General features: G+C 43.9%; 8 protein-coding genes across 8 annotated transcripts; 6 read left to right on the top strand and 2 right to left on the bottom strand.

The window, feature by feature from the left end:
- The first annotated feature begins 76 nt into the window (after positions 1-76).
- On the top strand, positions 77-2442 carry EDB93DRAFT_240495 (uncharacterized protein). The gene is made up of 3 exons (XM_041455821.1): positions 77-392; positions 442-1203; positions 1261-2442. Exons 1-3 carry the CDS (start codon positions 330-332, stop codon positions 2431-2433), a joined length of 1998 nt encoding a protein of 665 aa, XP_041309206.1. The 5' UTR covers positions 77-329; the 3' UTR covers positions 2434-2442.
- A 520-nt stretch (positions 2443-2962) lies between these two features.
- On the top strand, positions 2963-3196 carry EDB93DRAFT_1053905 (uncharacterized protein; the record flags this gene model as incomplete). Its single annotated transcript, XM_041444724.1, has 1 exon — positions 2963-3196. A coding segment is annotated over one exon (234 nt), but the record flags the coding sequence as incomplete, so codon positions are not given.
- A 141-nt stretch (positions 3197-3337) lies between these two features.
- EDB93DRAFT_1082746 (uncharacterized protein) lies at positions 3338-4099 on the top strand (the record flags this gene model as incomplete). Its single annotated transcript, XM_041445710.1, has 4 exons — positions 3338-3431; positions 3498-3612; positions 3674-3862; positions 3922-4099. The coding sequence occupies 4 exons, from the start codon at positions 3338-3340 to the stop codon at positions 4097-4099; spliced, it is 576 nt and encodes a 191-aa protein (XP_041309208.1).
- Positions 4100-6990: 2891 nt separating this feature from the next.
- Positions 6991-8233, top strand: EDB93DRAFT_1102810 (uncharacterized protein; the record flags this gene model as incomplete). Its single annotated transcript, XM_041447245.1, has 7 exons — positions 6991-7034; positions 7143-7458; positions 7498-7537; positions 7722-7816; positions 7867-7972; positions 8036-8140; positions 8199-8233. The coding sequence occupies 7 exons, from the start codon at positions 6991-6993 to the stop codon at positions 8231-8233; spliced, it is 741 nt and encodes a 246-aa protein (XP_041309209.1).
- Positions 8234-10403: 2170 nt separating this feature from the next.
- EDB93DRAFT_1082533 (kinase-like domain-containing protein) lies at positions 10404-11201 on the top strand (the record flags this gene model as incomplete). Its single annotated transcript, XM_041445691.1, has 4 exons — positions 10404-10593; positions 10636-10911; positions 10973-11028; positions 11076-11201. The coding sequence occupies 4 exons, from the start codon at positions 10404-10406 to the stop codon at positions 11199-11201; spliced, it is 648 nt and encodes a 215-aa protein (XP_041309210.1).
- A 602-nt stretch (positions 11202-11803) lies between these two features.
- EDB93DRAFT_1041165 (uncharacterized protein) lies at positions 11804-12122 on the bottom strand (the record flags this gene model as incomplete). Its single annotated transcript, XM_041444558.1, has 2 exons — positions 11804-11971; positions 12021-12122. Coding segments are annotated over 2 exons (270 nt in total), but the record flags the coding sequence as incomplete, so codon positions are not given.
- An 8627-nt stretch (positions 12123-20749) lies between these two features.
- On the bottom strand, positions 20750-22091 carry EDB93DRAFT_1248980 (uncharacterized protein; the record flags this gene model as incomplete). The annotated part of the gene is made up of 6 exons (XM_041452785.1): positions 20750-20804; positions 20869-21011; positions 21077-21457; positions 21517-21806; positions 21871-21951; positions 22004-22091. The coding sequence occupies 6 exons, from the start codon at positions 22089-22091 to the stop codon at positions 20750-20752; spliced, it is 1038 nt and encodes a 345-aa protein (XP_041309212.1).
- A 409-nt stretch (positions 22092-22500) lies between these two features.
- EDB93DRAFT_1102813 (uncharacterized protein) lies at positions 22501-24302 on the top strand (the record flags this gene model as incomplete). The annotated part of the gene is made up of 5 exons (XM_041447246.1): positions 22501-22523; positions 22604-22664; positions 22720-23001; positions 23143-23815; positions 23944-24302. The coding sequence occupies 5 exons, from the start codon at positions 22501-22503 to the stop codon at positions 24300-24302; spliced, it is 1398 nt and encodes a 465-aa protein (XP_041309213.1).
- Positions 24303-24646: the final 344 nt, after the last annotated feature.

Raw genomic sequence — 24646 nt, forward strand, 5'->3', positions numbered from 1 at the left:
AGAAACTTGCTCAACCGGGATTTTGCATAAATCTAGCCCCAAGTCGAGAGCACTCCTTCAAGCTGCTACTTCCAAAGAACCTACGAAAGGAAGGCCATGATGTCCGCATAAGCTATGCCAGTATCTAGTTCTCGACTCCGAGGATCCGAGTTCGAAATGGTTCTCTTTACGTGATTCACCATCCAGTGAATTCTAAGAGAGCTCACCGTCAGTAACGGCCTGATCAGACAGGCTAATATCCAATTTCATCATCACGTGGGTCGCATTTAAGTCCACCAAGTCACTCTTCTCCCGCCCTTTGCTTTTCTCGCTCACTGCCTCTATGATCCATGCAACAGCAGGAAAGACCGCCAGCGTCCAAGTTCTCCTTCAAAGGCCTCCTTACATTTCCGGTGCGTTCAACCCGTATTCAACTAGAAACTTACCTCACAACTTGTTTAGTACCGGATTTGCAACCCACCCCCGTCTATTGGAAAAGTACGCTCGTGTGGGGTCACACCATTCCTCGATGTTCATCTTGACGACGTACTCGAACGCAAGCACCTTCCGCCTCTCGGCCTCAAGGATTTCGAAGAATATCTTCTCTATGTCGAGCAATCGCCAGAAAATCTCTACTTTTTGCTATGGCTGAAGGAGTATACTACCCGTCACCACATCTGGTCCCAGCGTACAAAGATTATAAGCTCCCTGACTCCTCCAGGTACTCCAATACAACAACATCCCTTTCCCTCTCCACCGTCATCAGATCCGTCGCTTGCTCTTTTTTATGCAAAAGCAAAGCAAACCTTCTTCACCCCTGGTGCAGAGTATGAACTTGATGTCCCTTCAGACATCCTCGCTCCATTCCATTGTTCACCTCAGAACCACATGTTTTTCACCAGAGTCCGCGGCACAGCCATTTCGAACTTGGCACCAAGCGTCCACCCAGATCCTGCAGTGTTCACAGAGGTGGCATTAGAGACACGCGCTATGCTTAAAGAATCCCTTTCGCGCTTTGTTCGTGCAGCTGCTACCAACATTGGTTCACGAAGAGCAGCTTGCGGCATTGCTGCTGGCATACTATGTTTATCTCTCGCTGGAATCTTACCTCTTGCACTGACGTCTGGTGGCTGGGTCGGTGCCCCTCACGGACGCTGGTGGAGGCTATCAGCATTCCCTGGCATGTGGCTTGGTCTGGTGTTGCTATTTTCTAGTCTTAACGGAGTGAGTGAATCCCCTCCCTCCAAGTAATCGCGCATGAGGTAACTCCCTGTTTGATAGGTTTGTCTCATGGTATATGTCTTTGGCGACCTGAGACAACTTCGAAAATTTGAGCTTGCTAGGCCAGCTATTTCAAGGCCGATGCCTGCCCCTGCTCCTGTGGTCACGTCGGTATCTGCGCCGTTGCCTCATCCGCTAGCTCCTAGCAAGAAACGTAGCATCGTAATATCTAAGCATCATGACAGGCAGTATGATCCAGAATGCGGCTCGTCTAAGTCCTTCCAATCCGTACCATACTCTCTTTCTGCCGAAGGACGTTCATTTTCGCGAGCATCGGACTCGTATTCTGACTCCGAAGTCTCCAGATCTTCAGGACACGAGAACTCATCTTCTTCATTCGAGTCGCCGGAGATTCAAATTTCTCCTGCTTACTTCGATGATGTGCCTGCACCCGAGGGTCCAGCGACAGCTACAGGCTTGTATCGTTCTCATTACCGTCCTGCGCAACCATCATCTATCGCTTTCCCTTCCGTGGCACATACTCGGGAACGCCCGAATCCTGTTGCATTTTTCTCACCCCTTGAATGTCACGACGGGAATGTCAGAAACAGTTCGGCTGCCAAGCCACATACTCTAGATGATTCTGGTTCCTTTGGTCCCAGCGCAGCGTTCATTCGTCATGAGGTAGACCTCGATGTGGAAGACGATCTAAAAGAGCGTATCCACACAGGACTAGACGAGAAGGAGTGTTTTGACTTCGATCTTCTTCCAAATTCTGTCAAGGGAAACGTGATCCTAACAGACAACATTCGCCTCCCGAGCAATGCTTCCCAACCTCCTATCAACGTCACCATCGCAGGTCATATTCCAATGTTATCTCTCGAAACTGGAAATACTGCTCCTTCAAACAATCTCAGTTCTGCCATCGCACGCCAGCAGTATAAATGCAAGCGCACATACGCACCTCCGTTATCACTCGTTTCACAAATTTCTTCAGTTCCATCGCCTAATTCGTACACACCATCTCCGACGCCGAGCTCTAATCGCTCTCCCATTCTCTCGTTCATGATTCCCTCTTTCACTGCGGGTGTTCCCGCTTTCAAGGCACCGATGACGCGTGTGCGGTCGCCTGTAGTAATCCGAGCCCAATGGGAAGTTGTCATTCGCTCCGCCGTCCTCGGACTGATATGCACTATAACAGTCCTAATCATTTTTATCGGCGTCATCCCATGATTTTTTTTTTTCGTACGTCATGCAGTTATACCCATCAGAAATGTTGCCTTTGGTGATTCAGCCAGTGCCTTGTATTTTTGCAACTTTTTATCTTTTGCGTGACTGTATTTCCCGAACGAGCCGCTATAGCTGACTTCATTCGTTCTCTCCAATATGTAGTGCTTACCGCGTTTTCTGACGCTCCGTGCTTGCTGTCCTTCTAGGCTAAGATTCATGGCTGCAGATTAATCCTCACTCAAAATACTTGTATGCACTTCAGATATCATTGTTGTACTCCGATACTTGTCCTTGAGCTTGACCTACGAGTTGCCTGCGATCGTTGGTAGTTGGCCCAAAAATCAAATAGCAGCCACTGAAGGGATATGCAGTGGGATTGTTCCTGTAGGCTATGTGTGAATAAAGCTATTTTTTTCCTTCTATGCGATGGATGCGATCCTGATCTGCTACAACTCAGGTATACGCATCAGAGAACCGATGAGTCCTTGATATTGTAGCCGTGGGAACTATAGAAGAATGTAATTCTGCTCATGCTAATCTGATATCACTATCTATACTGCGGATCGAGTTGATGAGAGAGGCAGGCGGAGAAGGAACAATGACCTTAGGGGTGGACGACCAGGCAGCAATCAGGGCCACTAACGCCTTCCAATCACAGCCCGGGCACTACCTTGTTGGTAAACTCCACGATGATCTCAGGGAGCTCATACCAAACAACAACAACAGGAAGCTCACAATCAGATGGACCCTGGGTCACAAAGGCATAGCATACCGTTGCCTGGACGCATCAGGTTGTTTTTGGAATTTTGAATTTTAGTTGTGAGATACTTTGCTTGCCGCAACCAAAACATTACTAGTTCATTGCTACGGTCAGGACTTGGCATATTGTCACTCTGTTGTTCCAGGGATGCAGGCCAATGAGAGCGAAGATGAGAGTGACTTGGACAGATATTATACACACCATTCAACAAATCCTAGCAGGCAAAATCAACACAAAGACTGTCATAAGTCTTTCTGACTCTTTCCTACTACACTGGAATGTGAACAAACTTCAATCTGTTTCTTAGCCCCCAAAGGTGACCATAAAGTTGCCAACCTTCTTTGTGAATATCACAAGCTGAACATTTCGGATCGTAAACTCATAAGCAAGTTATTACAAGCCGAACATGGAATCAAAATGAGGTGAGCTTCGAGTTGGTGCACTCAACTGACACATTTAGCTTGTTGATGAATGAATCTTCAGTGAAGCAATGGTTACTCATTGTAGAAGAGAACTGGGACTGTTTGGCAGCCACTCAACAGCAGCCCAACTCCCTGAAGTCACGAAATGCCAACTTGTGCTAGACCAGCTTGCAGATGATCCTAGTGGTCATCATGGGCCACACATTGTCAAGGAGCTGATTGCAAGCAAAACTGGAGTCATGCTTCCACAGTTCGTACATTCTATGTGTTCTCGCTGTCATTGCTGAGCTGTGAGGGACCTTTTCACAGCAAATACATCAGAGACCAGATGATGTTGCAAGAACCAGAAGGTTTTGCAGCTCATGAACCTGCCAGCAAAAAACTATCTCGAAAACCCTTGGTTGTGCTTGGCCCGCATCATGAGTGGAGCGGCAATGGCCATGATAAGCTCACTCAAATGGGCTTTCCAATTTGGGGAATCTGCTGAAGATGAGGAATCTAAACTGTGGGGAAAGTTGGTGCTAAGCTAAGCAAACACAGATAGACCCGGGCGCGAGTGAAATCATCGTCCCAAGGGCAGCTAACTGAGTAAAGGAAACCTCTCTTTGTAAAAAGAGGGACACCAAACAACTAATGAACTACTAAGTCTTAGTAACACTGTCCTGCATGATGTGGGAATCATGCATGGACATGAATACAAGGTGACCCTCAAAAGATAAAGTCTGCTAGCTTAGTCCTCAGACTAGTCAACCCATACCTTGGTTTCAAACCATGGTCCATATTTCCAGTTTTCCCCAAGTTTCATGATCTGAATACGTTTTGACGGAAAAAGTCTAATGTGAGATGGGAATCACATTTAGACCTAGTTGATGTGAGAAGGGAAATGAAGGTTAAGGTATAGCCTTGCCTTTGGCTTATTCACTTTGGCTAGAGAAAACCATAGAGAAAAGTACAAAGCCAATAAAAAACCTATCCAAAAAGACCGTGTTTCAATTCCTGCCAACTGCATTATTTTTTTGACTGTGTTTCAATTCCTGCCAACTGTCTTATTTTTGCTACCTACTTTTCTCTAGTGTTTCTTTACTTTACTTTTTCATTAGGATGCTTTGACTCACCTGACACTTCATAAAATTGTACCCATAGGGTATGATGTCATTATGATGTCATAAGACTCCACAGATACTCCTGCAGGTATTCTGTTGAAAGATATTATGTCATCAAGCTCTAGATTATTCTACTCTACAATGACATCATTCATGATGTCATTTCCTTCTAGAATATTCTGCTCCACAATGACTCACTCTGACTCACTCATGGAAGGTTCTGGAATCTTTTGCTCCACAATGATGTCACTCTTGATGTCATTATGATGTCATTACTCCACATTCCAGAATGTTCTGCTCCACAATGATGTCATAGCTCCATCTTTCACTTGTATTTTATTCTTTTATTGGGTTTGACCCAATATTTTGATTGGTCCTCCTTATTTTTTATTGTTTGTGAACCTAGGTTACTTTCCCACACAAAATGTATATAAGGAGAGCCCATTCTCCCCCCAAAAAAATATATGATCTCCCATTTGTAGCAATCTGCCTATCAGATATTTCACTTGCAAAGTTAGTCCCTTTGAAGTGAGACAAGTGCAGGGAAAAGAATTCCCTTGAGATTATAAGTTTCTTACCTTAGAAACTTATTTAGTGCTATAGACCAAGAGTTCTTGGTCATATATATTGTCTTTGAGACCCCTTTGTCTCATTGCTCTGTGCCCTTTGACTAAGCGATCTTAGTCATCTATCATATTGTTGAGACCACGTCTCACTAGTAGTCCCATAGACCAAGCAATCTTGGTCAAGTTATAGTCCCCTTTGTTCAAGCGATCTTGAACATATATCGTATATTTGAGACCATTGTCTCACAGTCAGGTGTCCATAGACCAAGCGATCTTGGTCATATTTCATATATTTGAGACCACGTCTCACTAGTTCCAGTATCCAAGTCCAGAGCCTAGAAGGAGATTTCCTAGGCAAATACATTCCAGAAACCGAATTACGTGTCTAGAAGCTTATTCCTAGACAAGAGATTTGAGTTTCAATAAAGAAAAGTAAAGCTCTGGCTAGGTTGATCTTTATAAAAAGATTAGTTTAGCGAGCCTCCCAAGAACTCACACATTATCTACCACGAAATAGGAAAAGTCAGTAGACCGTGTTAATCGAGGACTGGCAAGCAGTCTTATCCAAAGTGTAATTGTGGTGTCATTACATTTACACAACTTTATATAAGACCCTCAGGTTATTAAGATAACGCACGAAGCAGAAACTGATGTGATGTGCAGAAGGCAGATGTGTGAGTGCGAAAGGCGAAGGTCGAGGTGTGCGACACGAAGGTAGCGTGCGAGTGAAGGCGAGAGACAAGCTAGCGAGAGAGGCGAAGAGAAAGACGAGACGAGACAAGTGTTAACACCCCAACTAAGGTTGGCTGATGCTAAAGCAGGAGTCTGAGAACTGAAGCACGCGACTTTAGATAGTCACTTGCAAACAACGAGTAAAATTCTTAGTATCTAGAGACACAGAGAAAGTGGGCGGAAAATCGACCCAGAAAATAAAGTAAAGAGATAGTATAAGTAAAGTAGCTAAGTGGCGCTAGGCGTGCAGGTCCGATGTAGCGAGCCAAGCAAGCTAAATATAGTACATGAGATAGGTCATAGGGTCTCGGCTGCACATGTAGCGCTAGGCCTGAGAATTAGCAATGGAAACAATTAGTTAAAATGGGAATATAGTGAGAAAACGCACCAATGGACATCTAAGGACATGGGTAGGACGGATGGATGGGCATGCAGACAATGCTAACACGGATGCGCAGTGTACGCAAAATGCGAGTGGCTGTGCACGGAATCTGCAAAGTAAAATATATGAAGTGCTATTGCGCAAGACGTATCCTTGGGATTAGAGCTGGAGTGTGTAGGGAATGTGGGAGAATTCGAGGGAAGTGCCTGTGGAGACGCGAGGCTCTACACCACGACGTATGGTCGGGCAAATGGCTTGGTATCTGGGTTTTTCCAAGCAACTGTCTTAAAAGTGCAGTTGCTTATTTATACCTATCTCTTTGCTATCAGCTGGGTGGTTCATTAAATCATTTTTCTCAGATCTATATAGCTCACTCTCGTGTTCAAAGGCATGCCAATACAAACAACGACTGATTGTGGTAGTGAAACGACAGAAATTTATGGATTTGCTAATGCACTTCGGTAGTTAATTTTGCATGTATCTTCTGAGCGTTGATACTCATTGCATCATACTAGGGAACACTTCCCACATCTATCATTAGACAAGTTGCCCACACATAAGCTTTTGAAGATCATTCATAACACAACTATTGAGCATGGCTGGCTTCATCTTCGTCTTCAGTGGGGAGAAAATGTTAAGGTGTTTTGGGAAGCAGGCCATGGCATGTACAATGAAATGGATCCAAGACAGTAGTTAGCTACAAATTTATCTTGCACTCGAGCTTTCATGCTAATGTCTCACTTGCAGTGATATGGTTCAATGGCTGTGGCCAAAGCTTGTTCAGCAAGAGCTAAACCAGCTTCAGGAGAATTTCAACAATCACCGTGTTCATAAGGATTCCGCTAAGAAACTTCCATCAGGTGTTTCTCCCAATGTTGCCTTTGCCCTCCATACTGAGTATCAAGCTGAGAACTGCCTACAGGTAGTTGAATGCAAGGTGGTAAAGCAGTTGATGGAGAATATAGGTGGCAAGGTTTTCATTCGTTTTGTTTCTGTTGAGTATGAGAATTGTGCAGAGACTGTGTTTGCAAACCTTGGTTTCAAGGAGTTATCCTTCCACAATGTGTGGAACATCTTCTCTGCTATGCTACCTTTAATTTAGGTTGTAGAGGACATACATTTCATAGCAAATGAACCATTTTGTGAGCCAAAGGATATAACAAAAACCCACAAAATATATGATACAAATTAAGACTTGATGTAAAATTAAATAAAGTACTAGTAGCGAACAACCAAAGGTTGTGACATCCAAGTATTTAAGTTTGCACTCTCAGGTTGCTTGAGTCAACCATCATTTCTTGACCTTGTCCATGGTGCAATGTTCAGGTTGCTCGAGGAACTTTCCTGCTATGGATGGCCAGGAATGTGGAAAATACTCCAAGCTCCAGGAAGCCACAGAAGCTGAATGTGCTGCTGTCTATGTATGTGTATTGTAAATCTAACGAGAATCTGTAATTTACACCATCTACAGGATAAACCACAGTATGCACACTGTAGGATATACTACGACTTCCTTCAATCCACTTTGTATGAGCTCTGCAAGACTCGCCAACCTGGGGCTGTATTATTTGAGCCACGTATGTCACCACACTGTGAGATCATACTGCATTAGCTTTCACTTATGTTGCATTGTACCACAGCATCAGAGTTTTCTATGATTCACACCCATGCTTCACTGGCAGGTGCTGAAAATGCAACTCGTTCAATTGCAAACACAATCATGGACTGCAGTTCAGGCTTTGCTGGTACTGCATCAGAACACTGTCTGAATCAGCCTCGTCCTCAGAATTTGTCATTGTCTAGTGCTTCAGAAGTCAACCGAAAGGTTTCTGCTCTAAAGGCAAGAGCAAAAAATTCACAGGTAGACATAGATTTTTCGCTGTGGGTTTATCCAGCTCAGAATAAACAAGTCACTCCAAAGAGAGTAAGCAGCATTATTTCATTCAGTACCACTGATCAACGATTTATTGATATTACACTAGGCAAAGATACCTCCTTCACATTGTACCTTCCCAGCCAATGAATCAGCATGAGGTGCATTCTGGCAATTGCTATTGAAGTCCAAGGGTATGTATAGTACCATGCCACTACAGAACACAGACTCAATCCCCTCAGAAATTCTCGATTTGATATTCAAATTGTATGCCTCCATGTTGTCCATGTTAAGCCCCACTGTTAACCACTGTCATATCCTGTATTCTGGACCTACATCCGATAATATTCCCATGCCTCATCCAGACCTTCGGATGTCCTATCCATGTCTGTAGTACTCTATGCATCCAGATCCCTTTACCTTCGCAGCTAGCCTGCATCATTCATCCTTTGTCCTATCCCACATATCCATGCATCTCGTCTGGACCATATCCGGTCTGATCCAGTCCGATGCATAGATCTGCTTCTGATCTGATATAGATAAGCTTCCTAATTCATTTCCTGTTCATATAACTGTTAAACACAGCCTATTCGGTATTTCCTTCTTTCCGTTGTTTTGGTTATATCTATTACCGGTATGCTTACTGATCCATTAACCTATGTTCATTTCCTGACTTGCATTTGTTAACCTTTGCATATGCTTCATACATAGCCTTGGACTCTGCTTATTGATCCTTCCGTTATTTCTCTTAGTATATAAACTCGTGTATATGTCTTGTAGTACCTCAGTCTGAATATCATATTAGTCCTTGCACTAGTCTTCACACTAAGTCCTTATACTAGTTCCTTCCTTGTGAAATCTTCCTTAGGCCTAGGGAGGAATTCCCTAGGCCGGAGCTCCGCTCCTCCACTCCTCTGATCCTCTGATTCTCTGATTCTCTGACCCTCTGATCCTATATTCCTCCAAGTTTCCAGAAGTTTGTCTGAATCTTTCCCGTGGTCCTCTGGACCTATTCTGCTTTGGACATTGTCCTTGCAGCCTTACCTCTGTTTGCTTCTACTCAGGACAAGTCCTGAGTAGCCATCACACCTATCCATATCAGGACAAAACCTCATTGTAATTTCTGGAAGTTCCTCCAGAACTTTCCCACACTCATCCGGAAGTTACTTGCACTCATCCGGAAAGCCCTTCCAAAGTTTCCCGCACCTTCTGATGTCCTTTGGACTTCCTAGGATCTTCTCCAGACATCAATCTGAAATTAAGGGCATATACTCGGATAAGGGGCGCAGCGCACGAGCTGAAGCCAAGCCCCTCAAAATCAGTCCTACCCTTTGTGCATGGTCTTAACAACTATGATATTTTATTGACAGTGAGGCTACCACATTCTGTACTGCCAAAGGGACCGGGGCTGGTGGCACTGCTGTTATTGAGGACCAGATCATGGATGGTTCAATTGAGGACCTTTTCGTAAGACTCAAACATAAGTGTGTGCTGTCTGACAAAGATGGCTCCGCAAAGGTGCCAAGAATAACCTTGCGCATCTATATCTATGAAACTGAATGGGTAAGCAACTGTTCAATAACCTTTGCCATTCTCCACACAGCAATTTACATTACTTGCATGTCATTGCAGGACAATGAAGAGGACTTCAATAACTCTGATGATACATCTGATATCACTGAGATTCGACCAAACTCGAAGGACAAGTCAAGAGTCCAAAAAAGTGCTCCAAGTTGGAAGAGAAAGCAATCTGACAGTGAGTCTTTCAAGCTCGACTGAGTGTCTAAATTTGATTTTTTTTTTTTCAAGGCAAGGACTCGGCATCTGCAACACCAGGCCCATCTGCAAAATGTGCTATCAGAGTGAATATCAGTGCCATCCGTCTGCCCAAGGTTCTACACAATTGAGCTTTGAAACATTCAAATTTCACCAAACCACCTGTACGATTGCTGCAGATGGCACAATTGAGCCTATTCACTGTGAAGATTTGGAGGAGATATCCATTGCATGAAACTGGCAGACACAATGTTGTGCAAAACAATCAGGTGGTACGTATCTTGGGCAAGGACTGACAAAGCTTGCCATTTGGGTAAATTTACTTTGTGTGCCGCTGCTATGACACTCATTAATTCACAATGAAGGGACAGTACAAAGGACTTGATTATGCAATCCTACAGTGCAAGCCAGTCATTTCATCAAGTAACACCAATGTGAAAGATCTATCAGACAAACTATGCCTTCTACACAAAGCCCAGTACTTCATGGATTCATTCTACAAATGTGCACTTGCTCACAATGTTAAAGGCCTACCTTGTAAGCATGATTGTTTTGTTTTGTTGTTGATTACTTACTCGTGACACTTTGTAGCAATGAAATGGAACGCTGCAGGAGCATTCATAGGAAAGCTCGTAGATGTGTTGCCATCTGCACCAACTGATGGAACAGATGACAATCAAAGTCTCATATATGATGTCTTTCTGGCAACACTGCTACTTCCTTCAGGTGCTTTGTATTGTGAAGTGAAGTTTTCTGGTAACAAGCAACCAGGAAACAATGAGGACTTGATTGGATGTGTGGTGGATGCTTACTCGCACCATGTTCTCATAGACTCTGAATTTGAGATCTTGATATCGGACATTCAAGGTATGTCTCGTATTTTCAATTCTAAACATGCAAGTAATATCAATACTGATGGACTTCACAGGTATTATAGCTCCAGACCATAGTGTCATATTGTTCAATCCTCAAGCTCATATGTACGTCTCTGTCACAGTGCTAGTTCACATCTAACGACTACTACTAGCGAGAATCGAGACTCAAGTTATTGGGACAAAGGCCCGGACCAAATCCAGCTGTTTCAAACCCTTCATGACTGCAACCAATTTTGCAAGGCCCTAGGACTCGAGCAACACATCCCAGGACTACAACATTAATACACCATTTAACTCTTTGAGGCTTCTCATACTACACTCAGGCTCTTGTTACTTTTTTTTTGCTAATTCTCGATCCTAATTTCCTAAACACAGCAAACCTTCTTCATTCCATATCATACCACTATAGCTGGATGCAGTACTCATCGGTCCTAGTTTCACATTGTTGGACACATTCTTATAAACATGGTTCCATAGTAGTTTGTGTGATACGTGGCACATCATCTAACAGGAATGAGTAAACATCCTAGCCCATGCAAGCCATGGCCCACATGTTGAATCAATGTTCGAGCTCCACCATGCTGTTCCCAACACCATGAACACCATGTGCAAATGCCCAGCACACGTCAGCAGCTGCTGATGTGGCTTAGATGAATGCAGACAATGGACGAGAGCAGGAGAAGGGAAGACAAGGAGAACGAAAATGAGAGAGAGGAGATGGACAATTGGTCACTCAAGTGTGTATTGAACACAGTGTTGGCACCCACCATGTACCCACGGGACAACCCATTCTGGAGACGACATCCCTCGCTTGAAGAGGAGTGATATTGGAAAGGGAGACTTGCAACCCTTGTGAGGTACTGGAAGGTACCGCCATAGACATCATTCACGCTCAGGATGTGCACATTTGGACCTAGAGACTGTAAGGTGGTTGCTGTCATCGCACTGCCTGATGCAAATATGATAGCATGTCCTACGCCTGCCTCCAGGCCTACGAGCGTGCACTTTAATGCATTGCGATTTGAATTGCCAGAATGAGGAAATTCAAAGCCCTATTCACTGTATGAATGTCAGCATTTGGCATCAAACTGAAACATGTACCTTGTGCATGCCCACTTCATCTTGCTTGGATGTCATGCTGAGGGATATGGGGGGAATGACATCTGGCTCTGACCCTACATAAATAGCCCGCATAGAAAAACCAAACTCAGACAAGTGTTTGGAATGATGCTTGGTGGCATCGGCATGCCCATTAATCTAGAGAGAGAGTGAACAAAAACAAAAACACAAAAAGGTCAAAATACATGGATGTGGTGGAAGGGGAAGTGGAGCTCCACTACTTAGCCTTGGGGCAGGGTTGAGCCAAACCGGTGAAGATGAGGAATCTAAACTGTGGGGAACGTTGGTGCTAAGCCAAGCAAACACAGATAGACCCAGGTGTGAGTGAAATTGTCATCCCAAGGGCAGCTAACTGAGTAAAGGGAAACCTCTCTTTGTAAAAAGAGGGACACCAAACAACTAATAAAGTACTAAGGCTTAGTAATGCACAAAGTGCGAGGCGGAAACAATGTGATGTATGAAAGGTGAATGTGTGTGATGACGTGTGAGTGCAAAAGCCGAAAGACCACATACTACAGTGACCTATCTCCATATTATATGGGTCACCCAACCTACATAGTATCCCATATAAGACGGGCCAGTGGACTATGGGCCAATGTTATGTATATCCCTGATGTTGATGGATGGGCCGGGAGGGATATTATTTCCAATGGAGACGGGTGGGCCCATCTATGCTGATATTATATATATCCTCGAAGATGTTGGGTGGGCTGATGTAATGGTTTATTGTATAGATGGGTGGGCCGACGTACAGAAATTATTTTGTACACAGGTGGGCCGAGGGAGTGGTGGAATATGTATTATATAGATGGGTGGGCCGATGTAAGGGTTTATTGTATAGACGGGTGGGCTGACATACTGGAATTATTTTGTAGATGGATGGGCTGAGGGAGTGGTGGAATATTCATTATATAGACAGGTGGGCTGATGGAGGGGGATGTTATATAGACGGGTGGGCCGAGGTAGTGAGATATCTGTCTGACATTCATGGATTACCAAGTCCCAGATGCCCAAAAACCGAATCCCATTGTGCAACATCCCACCCAAACACCTGAAGCTTGAGACTGGAAACTGGAAACTCACGAAAATGTGTGAAATTTCTATTTCCTTACACCAAACACATGAACACCTGAACACCCAAAGCCTGAAGCTTGAAAGTCCATTTATCAAATCACCGAGTGCCTAGTGCTGATAAACCCGAAGCCTGAGACCCAAAATTCGAAGCCTGGAACCCAAAAACATGTATGCAACATGTGCATTTTTCATTCATTGCACAAATCACTGAGTGTCAAGTGCCAAAACCCGAAACTTGAAACCCGGTATGCAACATGCTCATTTTTCATTTACATTAAACAAATCATCAAATGCCGAGTGCTGAGGCCCGAACCCTGATGTCTGAGGCCCAAAACACAAAAATATATATACAACATATCCATATTTCCCTCACTGCACAAATCACCAATTGTCGAGTACCAAAACCCGAAACTCAACACCCAGTACACAAATCACCAAGTGCTGAGTGCCGAGGCCCATGCCCCGATGTCTGAAGCCCGAAACTTGAAGCCTGAAACCCGAAAATATGTATGCAACATATCAATATTTCACTCATTGCACAAATCACCGAGTGTCGAGTGCCAAAACCCGAAACTCGAAGCACGGTACAAAAATCACCAAGTGCCAAGTGCCAAGTGCCAAGGCCCAAAACCCGATGTCCAAAGCCCGAAACCCGAAGCCTGAAACCTGAAAATATGTATACAACATATACATATTTCCCTCATTGCACAAATCATGGAGTGTCGAGTACCGAAACCCAAAACTTGACACCCGGTACACAAATCACCAAGTGCTGAGTGCTGAGGCCTGAGCTGCAATGTCCAAGGCACAAAACCTGACATCCGAAGCCTAAAACCCGAAGCCTAAAACCTGATAATATGTATGCAACATATCCATTTTTCCCTCATTGCACAACTCACTGAGTGTCGAGTACCAAAACCCAAAACTTGAGACCCGGTACACAAATCACCAAATGCAGAGTGCCAAGTGCCAAGGCCCGAAACCCAACATCTGAAGTCCAAATTCCGAAGCCCAAAACCCAAAAACATGTATGCAATATTTCCATTTTTTACTCATTGCACAAATCACCGAGTGTTGAGTGCCTAAAACCCAAAACTCAAACTCAAAACCCGGTGTGCAACATGTCCATTTTTCACTCATTGCATAAAACACCAAGTGTCAAATGCTGAAACCTGGCATGCAACATGCCCATTTTTCATTTACATTAAACAAATCATTGAGTGCCGAGTGCTGAGGCCCGAAAACATGTATGCAACATGTCCATTTTTCATTTATGGCACAAATCACTGAGTGTCAAGTGCTGAAACACAATACCCGGTGCTACAAATGGATATGAATTCTGTATTTGTATGTATTATCCATTGATGTAGGGTTCAAACAACTTGGGGATTGTATTGACTACCGAGTGTCAGTACTTTGGACTTGGGACTTGCTAGCCAATATAGGCAAAGATAATGAAAAAATGGAAGTTGTTGTCTGAGTCTAGGTGAGTGTTTTGGTAGTCTTTTCTTGTCCATCAATTATCATTTGACCAAGATATAAGCTAAAGAAATCCAAAACATCAGCAAGAATGAAAAATGAAGGTTGTTTTTATGCTTAACTTCCCTTAATAAAAGTTGTAGTCCAAGTCAAGGTGAGTGTATTGGTAGTCTTTTCTTGTCAATTGGTTATTTCATTACTTGGTACTCAGTACTCAGTACTTGGTTCTGATACTTGGTACCTGGTGTAATGATAGTTGTGGTGCTGGGCTCAAAACCCGTGTTTTTGATACTCATGTTAAACAGTATTTGTCCGATACATCCCTGACATTCCGATCCTGATCCCGACGCCCGACCCCAACCCAAAAGTTTTGGACCCAACATTTTTGCATCGGACTCATCCTTCCTATGTCCTGTCTAGTCGTATCTATCCCCACTGGTGCGTATTTACTTGTTTTCGCATTATTGAATATTACAGAGAGTGTTATTACATGTAAGCATAGACCATTGCACTTTTGACATTTTTCATAATTTTCAGTCTCTTGCCCTTGCATTCATGATCCAACCTTTTAATATATAATGAGCATAGCTTATATTATTGCCTCTTATGACCAAGATCAGCTCACAATAGGCTGGAGTTTGTGAGCTAGTGTGCATACTTGCCATTTCTCCTGATAAGGGGCCCATACCTTCAAAACATTGAATCTTCATGATCAGAAACCTGGAGTACATTTAAAATATATTAAGTATCATAGACATAAATTTACAGACAAATCCACCAAGAATTGAGTACTGAGGAAGTGAAATAGATAAGAAATGGAGTGTGGGAAACTTCAAAGACCCAAAGCATCGAAAATGGTCAGTGAAGCAATAATAGGACTTTAATGCTGAGTCAACTCATGTTTTCACTATATCCCTTCCACCCACCCCCTACCCTCAAGGCAGTAGGCAGTATGGGTTCCTTAGGTAGTTTACAATCTATCCTACATATTTTTAATGAAATCTTTGGCCTGAATCATCTATAAATGTGACTTTGTAAAAATATGTCTATTGTCACATTTCACACATGCCTGTCATTACATCAATCCTTCATGGATCTTTCTAAACTATTAGGGCTATTATAATGGACATATATGGGTGTTATTCCAGGTCTCTGATCTCATCACAGGCTTGTCATTTTGGATATCTCAACATAATGTGCAAGTCTCACTATTAATATTTATTCTTTTATCTTTATGCTCACTTACTGCACACATGTACAAATGCACGCCTCATCTTTACATCATTACTAACATGCCAGACAAATATATAATCCTCATACCTGCATCATCCTACCTCAGTCTATTTGTTCTCAGACTGAGGTATGACTATACATTCATTATCATACTCGACACTGACTAACATTTAATATAGTCTTCAAATAATCCCCAATTGACAAGAATGACATGGGTATAAAAATCAGTGGTTCTGAGCCCAGCACCGCAACCATCACTACACTGAGTACCAATACTTGGTAGGACCACCAATACACTCATATAGACTTGGACTACAACCTTCATTAAGAAAGTTAAGCATAATAATAATTTTCATTTTTTTATTATCATTTTCCTATATTGACTAGCGAGTCCCGAGTCCCAACACTTGGTAGTCAATACAATTCCCAAGTTATTTGAACCCTACATCAATGGATAATACATACAAATACAGAATTCATGTCCAGTTGTAGTCATATGTACCGGGTGTTGAGTTTCGGGTTTTGGTACTCAACACTCAGTGATTTGTGCAGCGAGGGAAATATGGATATCTTGTATACATATCTTTGGGTTTCAGGCTTTGGATGTCGGGCCTCAGCACTCAGCACTCAGCACTTGGTGATTTGTGTACTGGGTCTCAAGTTTCGGGTTTTGGCACTCGACACTCAGTGATTTGTGCAATGAGTGAAATATTGATATGTTATATACATATTTTCGGGTTTCAGGATTTAGGTTTTGGTACTCGACACTCAGTGATTTGTGCAATGAGTGAAATATTGATATGTTATATACATATTTTCTGGTTCCAGGCTTCAGGTTTCAGGCTTTGGACATCAGGGCTTGAGCCTCAGCACATGGCACTTGGTGATTTGCCTACCAGGTGTCGAGTTTCAGGTTTTGGTACTTGACACTTGGTGATTGGTGCAGTGAGGGAAATATGGATATGTTGAATACATATTTTTGGGTTTCAGGCTTCGGGTTTTGGGCTTCAGACATCGGGCTTCGGACATCGGGCTTTGGGCCTTGGCACTTGGCACTTGGCACTTGGTGATTTATGTACTGGGTGTCGAGTTTCTGGTTTCACTACTTGACACTCTGTGATTTGTGCAGTGAGGGAAATATGGATATGTTATATACATATTTTTGGGTTTCATGCTTCAGGTTTCGGGCTTCGAACATCGGGGCACAGGCCTCGGCACTTGGCACTTGGTGATTTGTGTACCAGGTGTCGAGTTTCGGGTTTTGGTACTTGACACCTGGTGATTTGTGCAGTGAGGGAAATATGGATATGTTGTATACATATTTTCGGGTTTCGGGCTTCAGGGTTCAGGCCTCGGCACTCAGCATTTGATGATTTGTTTAATGTAAATGAAAAATGGGCATGTTGCATACCGGGTTTCAAGTTTTGGGTTTTGGCACTCGACACTCGGTGATTTGTGCAATGACTGAAAAATGGATATGTTATATACATGTTTTCAGGTTTCGGACTTTGGGGTTCAGCCCTCGGCACTTGGTACTTGGTGATTTGTGCAATGAATGAAAAATGGACATTTTGCATACATGTTTTGGGTTCCGGGCTTCGGATTTGGGGACTCAGGCTTCGGGTCTATCAGCACTTGGCACTCGGTGACTTGATAAATGGACTTTCAAGCTTCAGGCTTTGGGTGTTCAGGTGTTCATGTGTTTGGTGTAAGGAAATAGAAATTTCACACATTTTCACGAGTTTCCAGTTTCCAGTCTCAAGCTTGGGGTTTCCGGGTGTCCGGAATGAATGTTGCACAATGGGATTTGGTTTTTGGCACCTGGGACTCGGTAATCTGTGAATGTCAGATATCTCACTACCTCGGCCCACTATAACATCCCCCTCCATCGGCCCACCCGTCTATATAATGAATATTCCACCACTCCCTCGGCCCATCCATCTACAAAATAATTCCAGTATGTCGGCCCACCTGTCTATACAATAAACCCTTACATCGGCCCACCCATCTATATAACATCCCCCTCCATTGGCCCACCTGTCTATATAATGAATATTCCACCACTCCCTCAGCCCATCCATCTACAAAATAATTCCAGTATGTCAGCCCACCCGTCTATACAATAAACCCTTACATCGGCCCACCCATCTATATAATACATATTCCACCACTCCCTCGGCCCACCTGTGTACAAAATAATTTCTGTACGTCAGCCCACCCATCTATACAATAAACCATTACATCAGCCCACCCAACATCTTCGAGGATATATATAATATCAGCATGGATGGGCCCACCCGTCTCCATCAGAAATAATATCCCTCCCGGCCCATCAGGGATATACATAACATCAGCCCATAGTCCGCTGGCCCGTCTTATATGGGATATTATGTAGATCGGGTGACCCATATAATACGGAATTTGTCACTGAAGGGGCTCCTCCTGGTATGACAATATGGATAACTGAACTCATTGATTTCAGTCCTAGAAACCGGGGTAATGTTACAAGAACATCTAGATGCTTGGGCCCCTACCATTTTTCTCCTTATCCTCCTTGTCTCCGCCCTTGCATCACACCCTTACCCTGACCTTGCTCTTGTTATCCTCGTCATCCTCGCATTCTCCTTCGCCCTCTACCTGTCACTCCAGCAGAGCCAGTACATTTGGCCGGACCCTTTCTCTGATGAAGCATACCCATGCTCCATTCCACCCGTTGACTGATCCTGTGGACAGTCCCCTTTACCCTTACCATCCGGACAGTAACCTATGATACGATGCATGCTGCATCCCCTTTGCCCTGTTTCCTTTCCTGATCTATGACTCGGCGCACAGTCGCACATTGTACTTATACTTAGCTCTGCAGTTGCACGATCATGCCCCTGCTTGTTTCACTTCCTGTTTCTGTTCTTTGACTCATTTCTTATCTGCACATTCCGGTTCGCCTATGACTCACCTCGAACATGCCTTCCTTTTCTAGTATCACCCTTTGACCAGTTCCCCTTCCAGTAGTATGAGTTATCATCCACTAATACGCTTCCTCTCCTCTATATAAACTCGCTACCATGTATCTAGTTCCTTAACTTGAATCTACTTGGTTCTTGACCTCCTACTCCTAACAAGAGTGATTCCTTCTGCCTAGTCAGCAGTCTATATTCTACTTTCTTATCTGCTCATCATGGATAAGTCTCTAGTTTTGATCTTTACTCATTGACTTCGTAACGAGCAAAGCCCCTGTTACTAGTCGGACTTCTGTCCTTCTATTAATGCAGATCTTACAATTAACCTTCGGGTGTCATAAGCCTTGGCAGATACGCTTATCGTCGAGCCCTGCTTGACATAAGCTACCCGATATGGACATAGGCATCAAATCTTACTTGCCGAAACTTTGCCAAGTAAGACCCCTAACCTTGGGCTAGCCCAGGGACGTCCTTGACCGTTGATGACACACACTCTGTTTGAGTGTTGTCAACAGATACTATCCAAGTCGTAACACTAAGCATGCTGCTGAACACGCCCACTATCTGGCCATCATGTCATCATCGGTCTCAAGTGAGCGGGCATTCTCACAAGGCGGCATCACCATCACTAAACAGCGCAACCGGCTCAAGGCTGACATCGTTGAAGCACTCCAGTGTGTTAAATGTGCACTACGTCACAATCTTCTATTGCGGGAGCCCAAACCATCGTCTCTCATTGAGTTGAGGTACCTGGACGATGATGATGAAGAAGCAGGAGGAGTGGGAGCAGAGACTGATGGTACTATGGATGCCGAAGAAGGTTGGGACATCTTACTTTTGGGCAATGATGCTGAGGACATGTCAGATGTTGAGACAGACATCTGTACATTGTATTTATTCTGTTGTGTTGCTACTAGCCTACCACTAATGCTACAGTAGTCTTGATCTGCCTGTCTGTCTGTTGGCTTCCCCAAGCCCTGGCTTGGGCTCATGGCCTAGGCTCAAAATCTTGTGAGCCTAAGCCCCTCAAAGCCGAGCCTAAGCTGGGCCGGAACATCACTAAGATTCTGGGCTACCTTGAACAGACTTCATCAGGAAAAACCTTCACATCTAATTCCAACTAATTGCTGGTAATTCTTGATAATTGGTGGAATTTCCGATAATTAGCGGTTTTAGAAGATTAGATGGATTATGTTACCTCTTGATAATCGATTGAAAATCCTCAATAATCCTTAATAATTAGAAGGTATTGGTGAACAATTTTTGCACTATTGTCTTTACATTTGGATAGATAGATTTGAGTTTTCTGGCTCAGATCATACAATCACACTGAATGTTACATGAAAAATAAGCTTTTGATTAAAGAAGGGTATCTAATAGGTAATATATGTTCACAATCATAGTAGCATCATATGAAACTATCAACAATGAGATAGCTATTGAGAATGAGTCAGTGACTAGTCAGAGTCATCATCCATCATTCCATCAATGTCAAGGAGATCAAGAGCTGCATCTTGCTCTGCAGTTTTCTCAGTATGAGTGCACCTCAAAAGCCTGTAATGTCGAATCGATATGCAACGAATAACTCAGACCAAAGACCAGAAAATCTCACTGTACAGCCTCGTAAATGTCAGGCCATCATGCGATGGAATTTTGTCAGTACTTTATCCCTCATATTTTCCAAGAACTTCACATGAAAAAAGTAAGTCTCGCTGAACTGATTACCTGAGAAACTGAACTTCGCAGGTAAACCCACTGACTTCCACAACAGTGCAGCATACACCTTGAAAGAGAGTCAGGACAGGAATAAATGGAAAAGAAAAGAAATACTGCAGTTGCAACGAGAGCCACTATGGGGATAGGAACCTCTGGACGGTTGGCTTTGTTTTGTGTGATCTCAATAAAGTGTTTTGCAAAACGGACACCGACAGACTGTGCCATTGAAAATGTGGCCGTGAATTAGGGCGATTAAGAATTTGCCCTGATAGGGCTTGTTCGGTACAGGTTTAGGAACACCTTGAGCCTAGTAATACAAAAATGTGAGCAAACACGACAGCAAATAGAATTAGTATCAACTTGCGTCAAACTTTATCACATAGATATAGGCATGCTGCACAAGAAGACTTTTGGCCTTGTCGGTGTCTATGTGCCCCAGACGAAAGTAACCGGAGATGCCTGCCAATGCATTGTCTTTCAGTTCACGGTGCAGGATTGGGATGTGGGCATCTACCTATTTTCCTGCTGGGCCATTTACATTAGCACTGATGGACTCAGATTCTCACAGAAAAGGCTCACCAGGGCAGCCAGCAGCATGATATAGTTCTCGTCCAAGCGCAGACACTTTTTGATCTCATGCAGACCCAATTCCCCAGCAACGGTTAGCAATGACTTGTGTGAAAGCTGATTTTTGTCAATCAGTTCTGGGAACCCGTCAACAAACACAAGGTGACTCTTTGCATCCAAAATCGCCCGTTTAATGACTCTCTTCGTATCCAGGTTCTGATCAAGGAGCTTCACATTCCCTGACTCAGTTATCACTAGGTGTGCTTTACTTTTGGCCACAGGAGGTACAGGCATCCTCGAACTTCTTGTTGTAGTGCTTCCTGCATCATCCGAGTCTGGATCACCACTAGATTCAGAGTCTGAGACCGCCACATCATCAGCCCAGGCAGGGATCTGAATATTTGATTATATTAGTAATAGTAGCTCCAAAAAACGCTGAGGTAAGTTCTGACCTCTGTTGCATGTTTGTGATCATGCGCAGTTGGCTTTGAATTTTCACGTGATGCTGTTTGATGGTGATACTGTTGTCGACGATACTGACTTGGAGGGAGCGCCAATGACTCTGGGACCTCATCAAAGAGCTTTCTTGTGATTGATCTTGGTGACTCATTCTCTCCTTCATTAATGTCCGAATCATCCAAATTCGAGCCATTCGGATTATCAGAGTCAACCTCACAATTCACAGTAGCATCGTTGTCATCATCTTTGTTTTGATGAGCTTTGGCTGGCACGGTGCTTCGGACTACAATATTCAAATTCAACCAGCTTGTAAGTTTTTTTGTTCTACTAATGAACTACTAACAAACCTTTCTTTTGAGCTCTAAGGTCTTCATCCATGGACTCGGCATCCTCGTCATCTGAGTCTCTTACTATGGTATGTGACCGCTCTAATCACAACCAACCGCTAACATCTAGGTACAGTATCAAATCCACACTTACTTTTTCTGGATGGTTTCGCGCCTGGTGCTGAAGTGGCGGTCTTCTTTTTCACCTGACTGGTTGGTGCTGCAGGCTTCTTCTTCTGCATAGCAAGGTCCACTGGCACTTCTTGAGGACCAGTGGTCTGGTTTTTTGATCTACTTTTTGCTTTGTCCACATTCCAGACTATGATCCAAACTTTGGTGAGTGTCACACATTAATAGAATTGTTTTCATCTCACCAGCAGTTTTCCAAGGCTTTTTTCTTAGCATTGCACAGGCGCTGTCAACACACATGATAAGAGCCTCTTGCATGACAATATATTCACTTACTGCGGGTGCTACAAGGTGCGGACATTTTGGTGTTTTCTTACTAATGAATGATAATGAATGATGGTACTAGTGACCTTGAAAGACAGGACAGATATTAACCTGAGGATGAAGGAATGTGGGTGTGAGGAGGTACATCTATTAAGTTGCCATATCCAGATCCACGGGCAGGCCAAGTGATAAGGCACCATGCTGATGACGATGCTGCCAATGTGAGATTTGGAGTGTGTTTCGATGATGGAAACAACCCGTATTTTCCTTTCTGCTCCCAGATTGACTGGGAGATTGCAAGATGGTCGAAACTGTGTGGACCCAGTTCTACGTCATTTACTGACTTGCTAGCAATCGACGGAGTGAGTTTTTTGCTATTCACATATATTATAAATGTCTGACCGTAAATTCTACTAGGTCAGGGAGTCTTTGGGACTCTCCTTCAAAAATGCGAAGGAGCTGAATGCAATCATTGACTATGAGTTGCCAACCAGATGCCCGAAATTCAGGCATGAACAGGTTATCATTGCTGGCGAGGCTTTTGATGTGTACTACCGTGATGTTATCGAGTGCATTAAGGCACTCTACGGTGATCCCAATTTTGCGGATTATCTCGCATTCACTCCAGAGTGGCATTATGCCGACGAAGATCAGACCACACACTTGTTCCATGACATGCATAGGTGGTGGGACACTCAGGTACAAGGGATCATCTGCATTTGTTGGATTAAATACTTACATTTGTCTTAGAAAAAGCTTGATTAACGCTGTCCTGGAGGCATGATCGTACCAATCATCATTTCGTCTGATAAAATGCAAGTGACCCTGTTTCGCAATAAGGCTGCCTACCCAGTTTACCTGACAATCGGAAACATACTGAAGGAGATCCGTCGTAAACCTTCACGCAGCACACACATCCTCCTTGGGTATCTGCCCACCACCTATCTCGAACACATATCCAATAAAGCCTCTCGCCATCATACTATCTCCAACTTGTATCACGCGTGCATGTCTTGCATACTGGGCCCACTCAAAAGTGCGGGATTGGATGGTGTCAAGATGTGCAGTGGTGATGGCGCTCTTCACCGCTGTCACCCTTTGTTTGCCTCCTTTGTCGGGGATTATCCAGAGCAGCTCCTAGCTACGGGCGTGAAGTTTATGGAGTGCCCTAAGTGCAATGTTGACGCTGGTGACACCGGGAGCAACACAGTAGCCTTTCACCTGCACAATCTGGGCTCAGTGCTAGATGCACTTGCTGCTCTTGATCATGGAAGTCTTGCATTTGTCTGTGTGTGCGCTGCTGTAGGCATCAAGCCCATTGTTTACTCATTCTGGGAGGATCTCCCCTTTGCAAACATCTTTCGTGCTATCACCCCTGATGTACTACATCAGCTGTACCAGGGCCTAGTAAAACATCTTGTCCAGTGGCTCTCAGAAGCGTGTGGAGCGGCTGAAATCGACGCTCGATGTTGCTGTCTCCCTACGAACCACAACATACAATTATTTACAAAAGGTATCACCACCTTGTTGCGTCTGAGTGGCAAGGAACATGCCCAGATTTGCTGATTTCTACTGGGAATCATCATTGACATTCGCTTACCAAACAATTTGAACGCAAGTCGTCTCTTACATGCAGTGCAGGGACTACTGGATTTTTGTACCTCGCACAATATCCCTGCCACAGCTCCGAAACTCTAGAACTATTGCAGGTGGCACTAGACACTTTCCACAACAACAAGGGTATTTTCATCGACCTTGGTATATGGAAGAATTTCAACTTACCGAAGCTCCACGCTGCTCGCCATTACCCCCATATGATCATGCTGTTCGGTACAACAGATAACTACAATACTGAATACACCAAACACCTCCACATTGACATCGCGAAGGACACTTACCGTGCGACAAACCACAAGGACGATGTAACGATGGTCGCGGTGCTGGGCTTGGAACCAGGCAATCCAACACCTACGTTCATACCATTCCCCAACCTCCCTTGACCTTCCGAAGGCCATGCGCACTTGTCCAAACCTTCCGCAGGCAGTTCTTGTGTTCCGAGACCCGTCCGAACCTCGCAAGTTACCATACCATGTCCTATCCTCGTCCTTTTGACTTCGCTGGTGCATTTTCCCTTATTCTAACTATATGTTGACTATGTCTTAGTGCTACACGGATAACAATTCCATCGGCATCCTGTCAGGAGCCTCGGAATACATATAAACAGTACACATTGTGGCTTATTACATGTATACTTGCATTCCTGCACGCCTCGCAGCTTATTACATAGGTTCGGACTTGCTTATCTCGCTACTAGTTTCGCCTATGGATTCCGGCCTCTCATGGA

The sequence above is a fragment of the Suillus bovinus genome (genome assembly GCF_016758785.1).
Source record: "Suillus bovinus strain UH-Sbo-P2 chromosome Unknown EDB93scaffold_17, whole genome shotgun sequence".
NCBI classification, from domain to species: domain Eukaryota; kingdom Fungi; phylum Basidiomycota; class Agaricomycetes; order Boletales; family Suillaceae; genus Suillus; species Suillus bovinus.

Excerpts from the sequence above, each read along its gene's own strand:
- EDB93DRAFT_240495 (XM_041455821.1), top strand. The coding sequence starts at position 330 with ATGCAACAGCAGGAAAGACCGCCAGCGTCCAAGTTCTCCTTCAAAGGC. Across the intron at positions 393-441 it reads AAGGCCTCCTTACATTTCCG|TACCGGATTTGCAACCCACC; the intron begins GTGCGTTCAACC and ends CAACTTGTTTAG. Across the intron at positions 1,204-1,260 it reads TATTTTCTAGTCTTAACGGA|GTTTGTCTCATGGTATATGT; the intron begins GTGAGTGAATCC and ends CCTGTTTGATAG.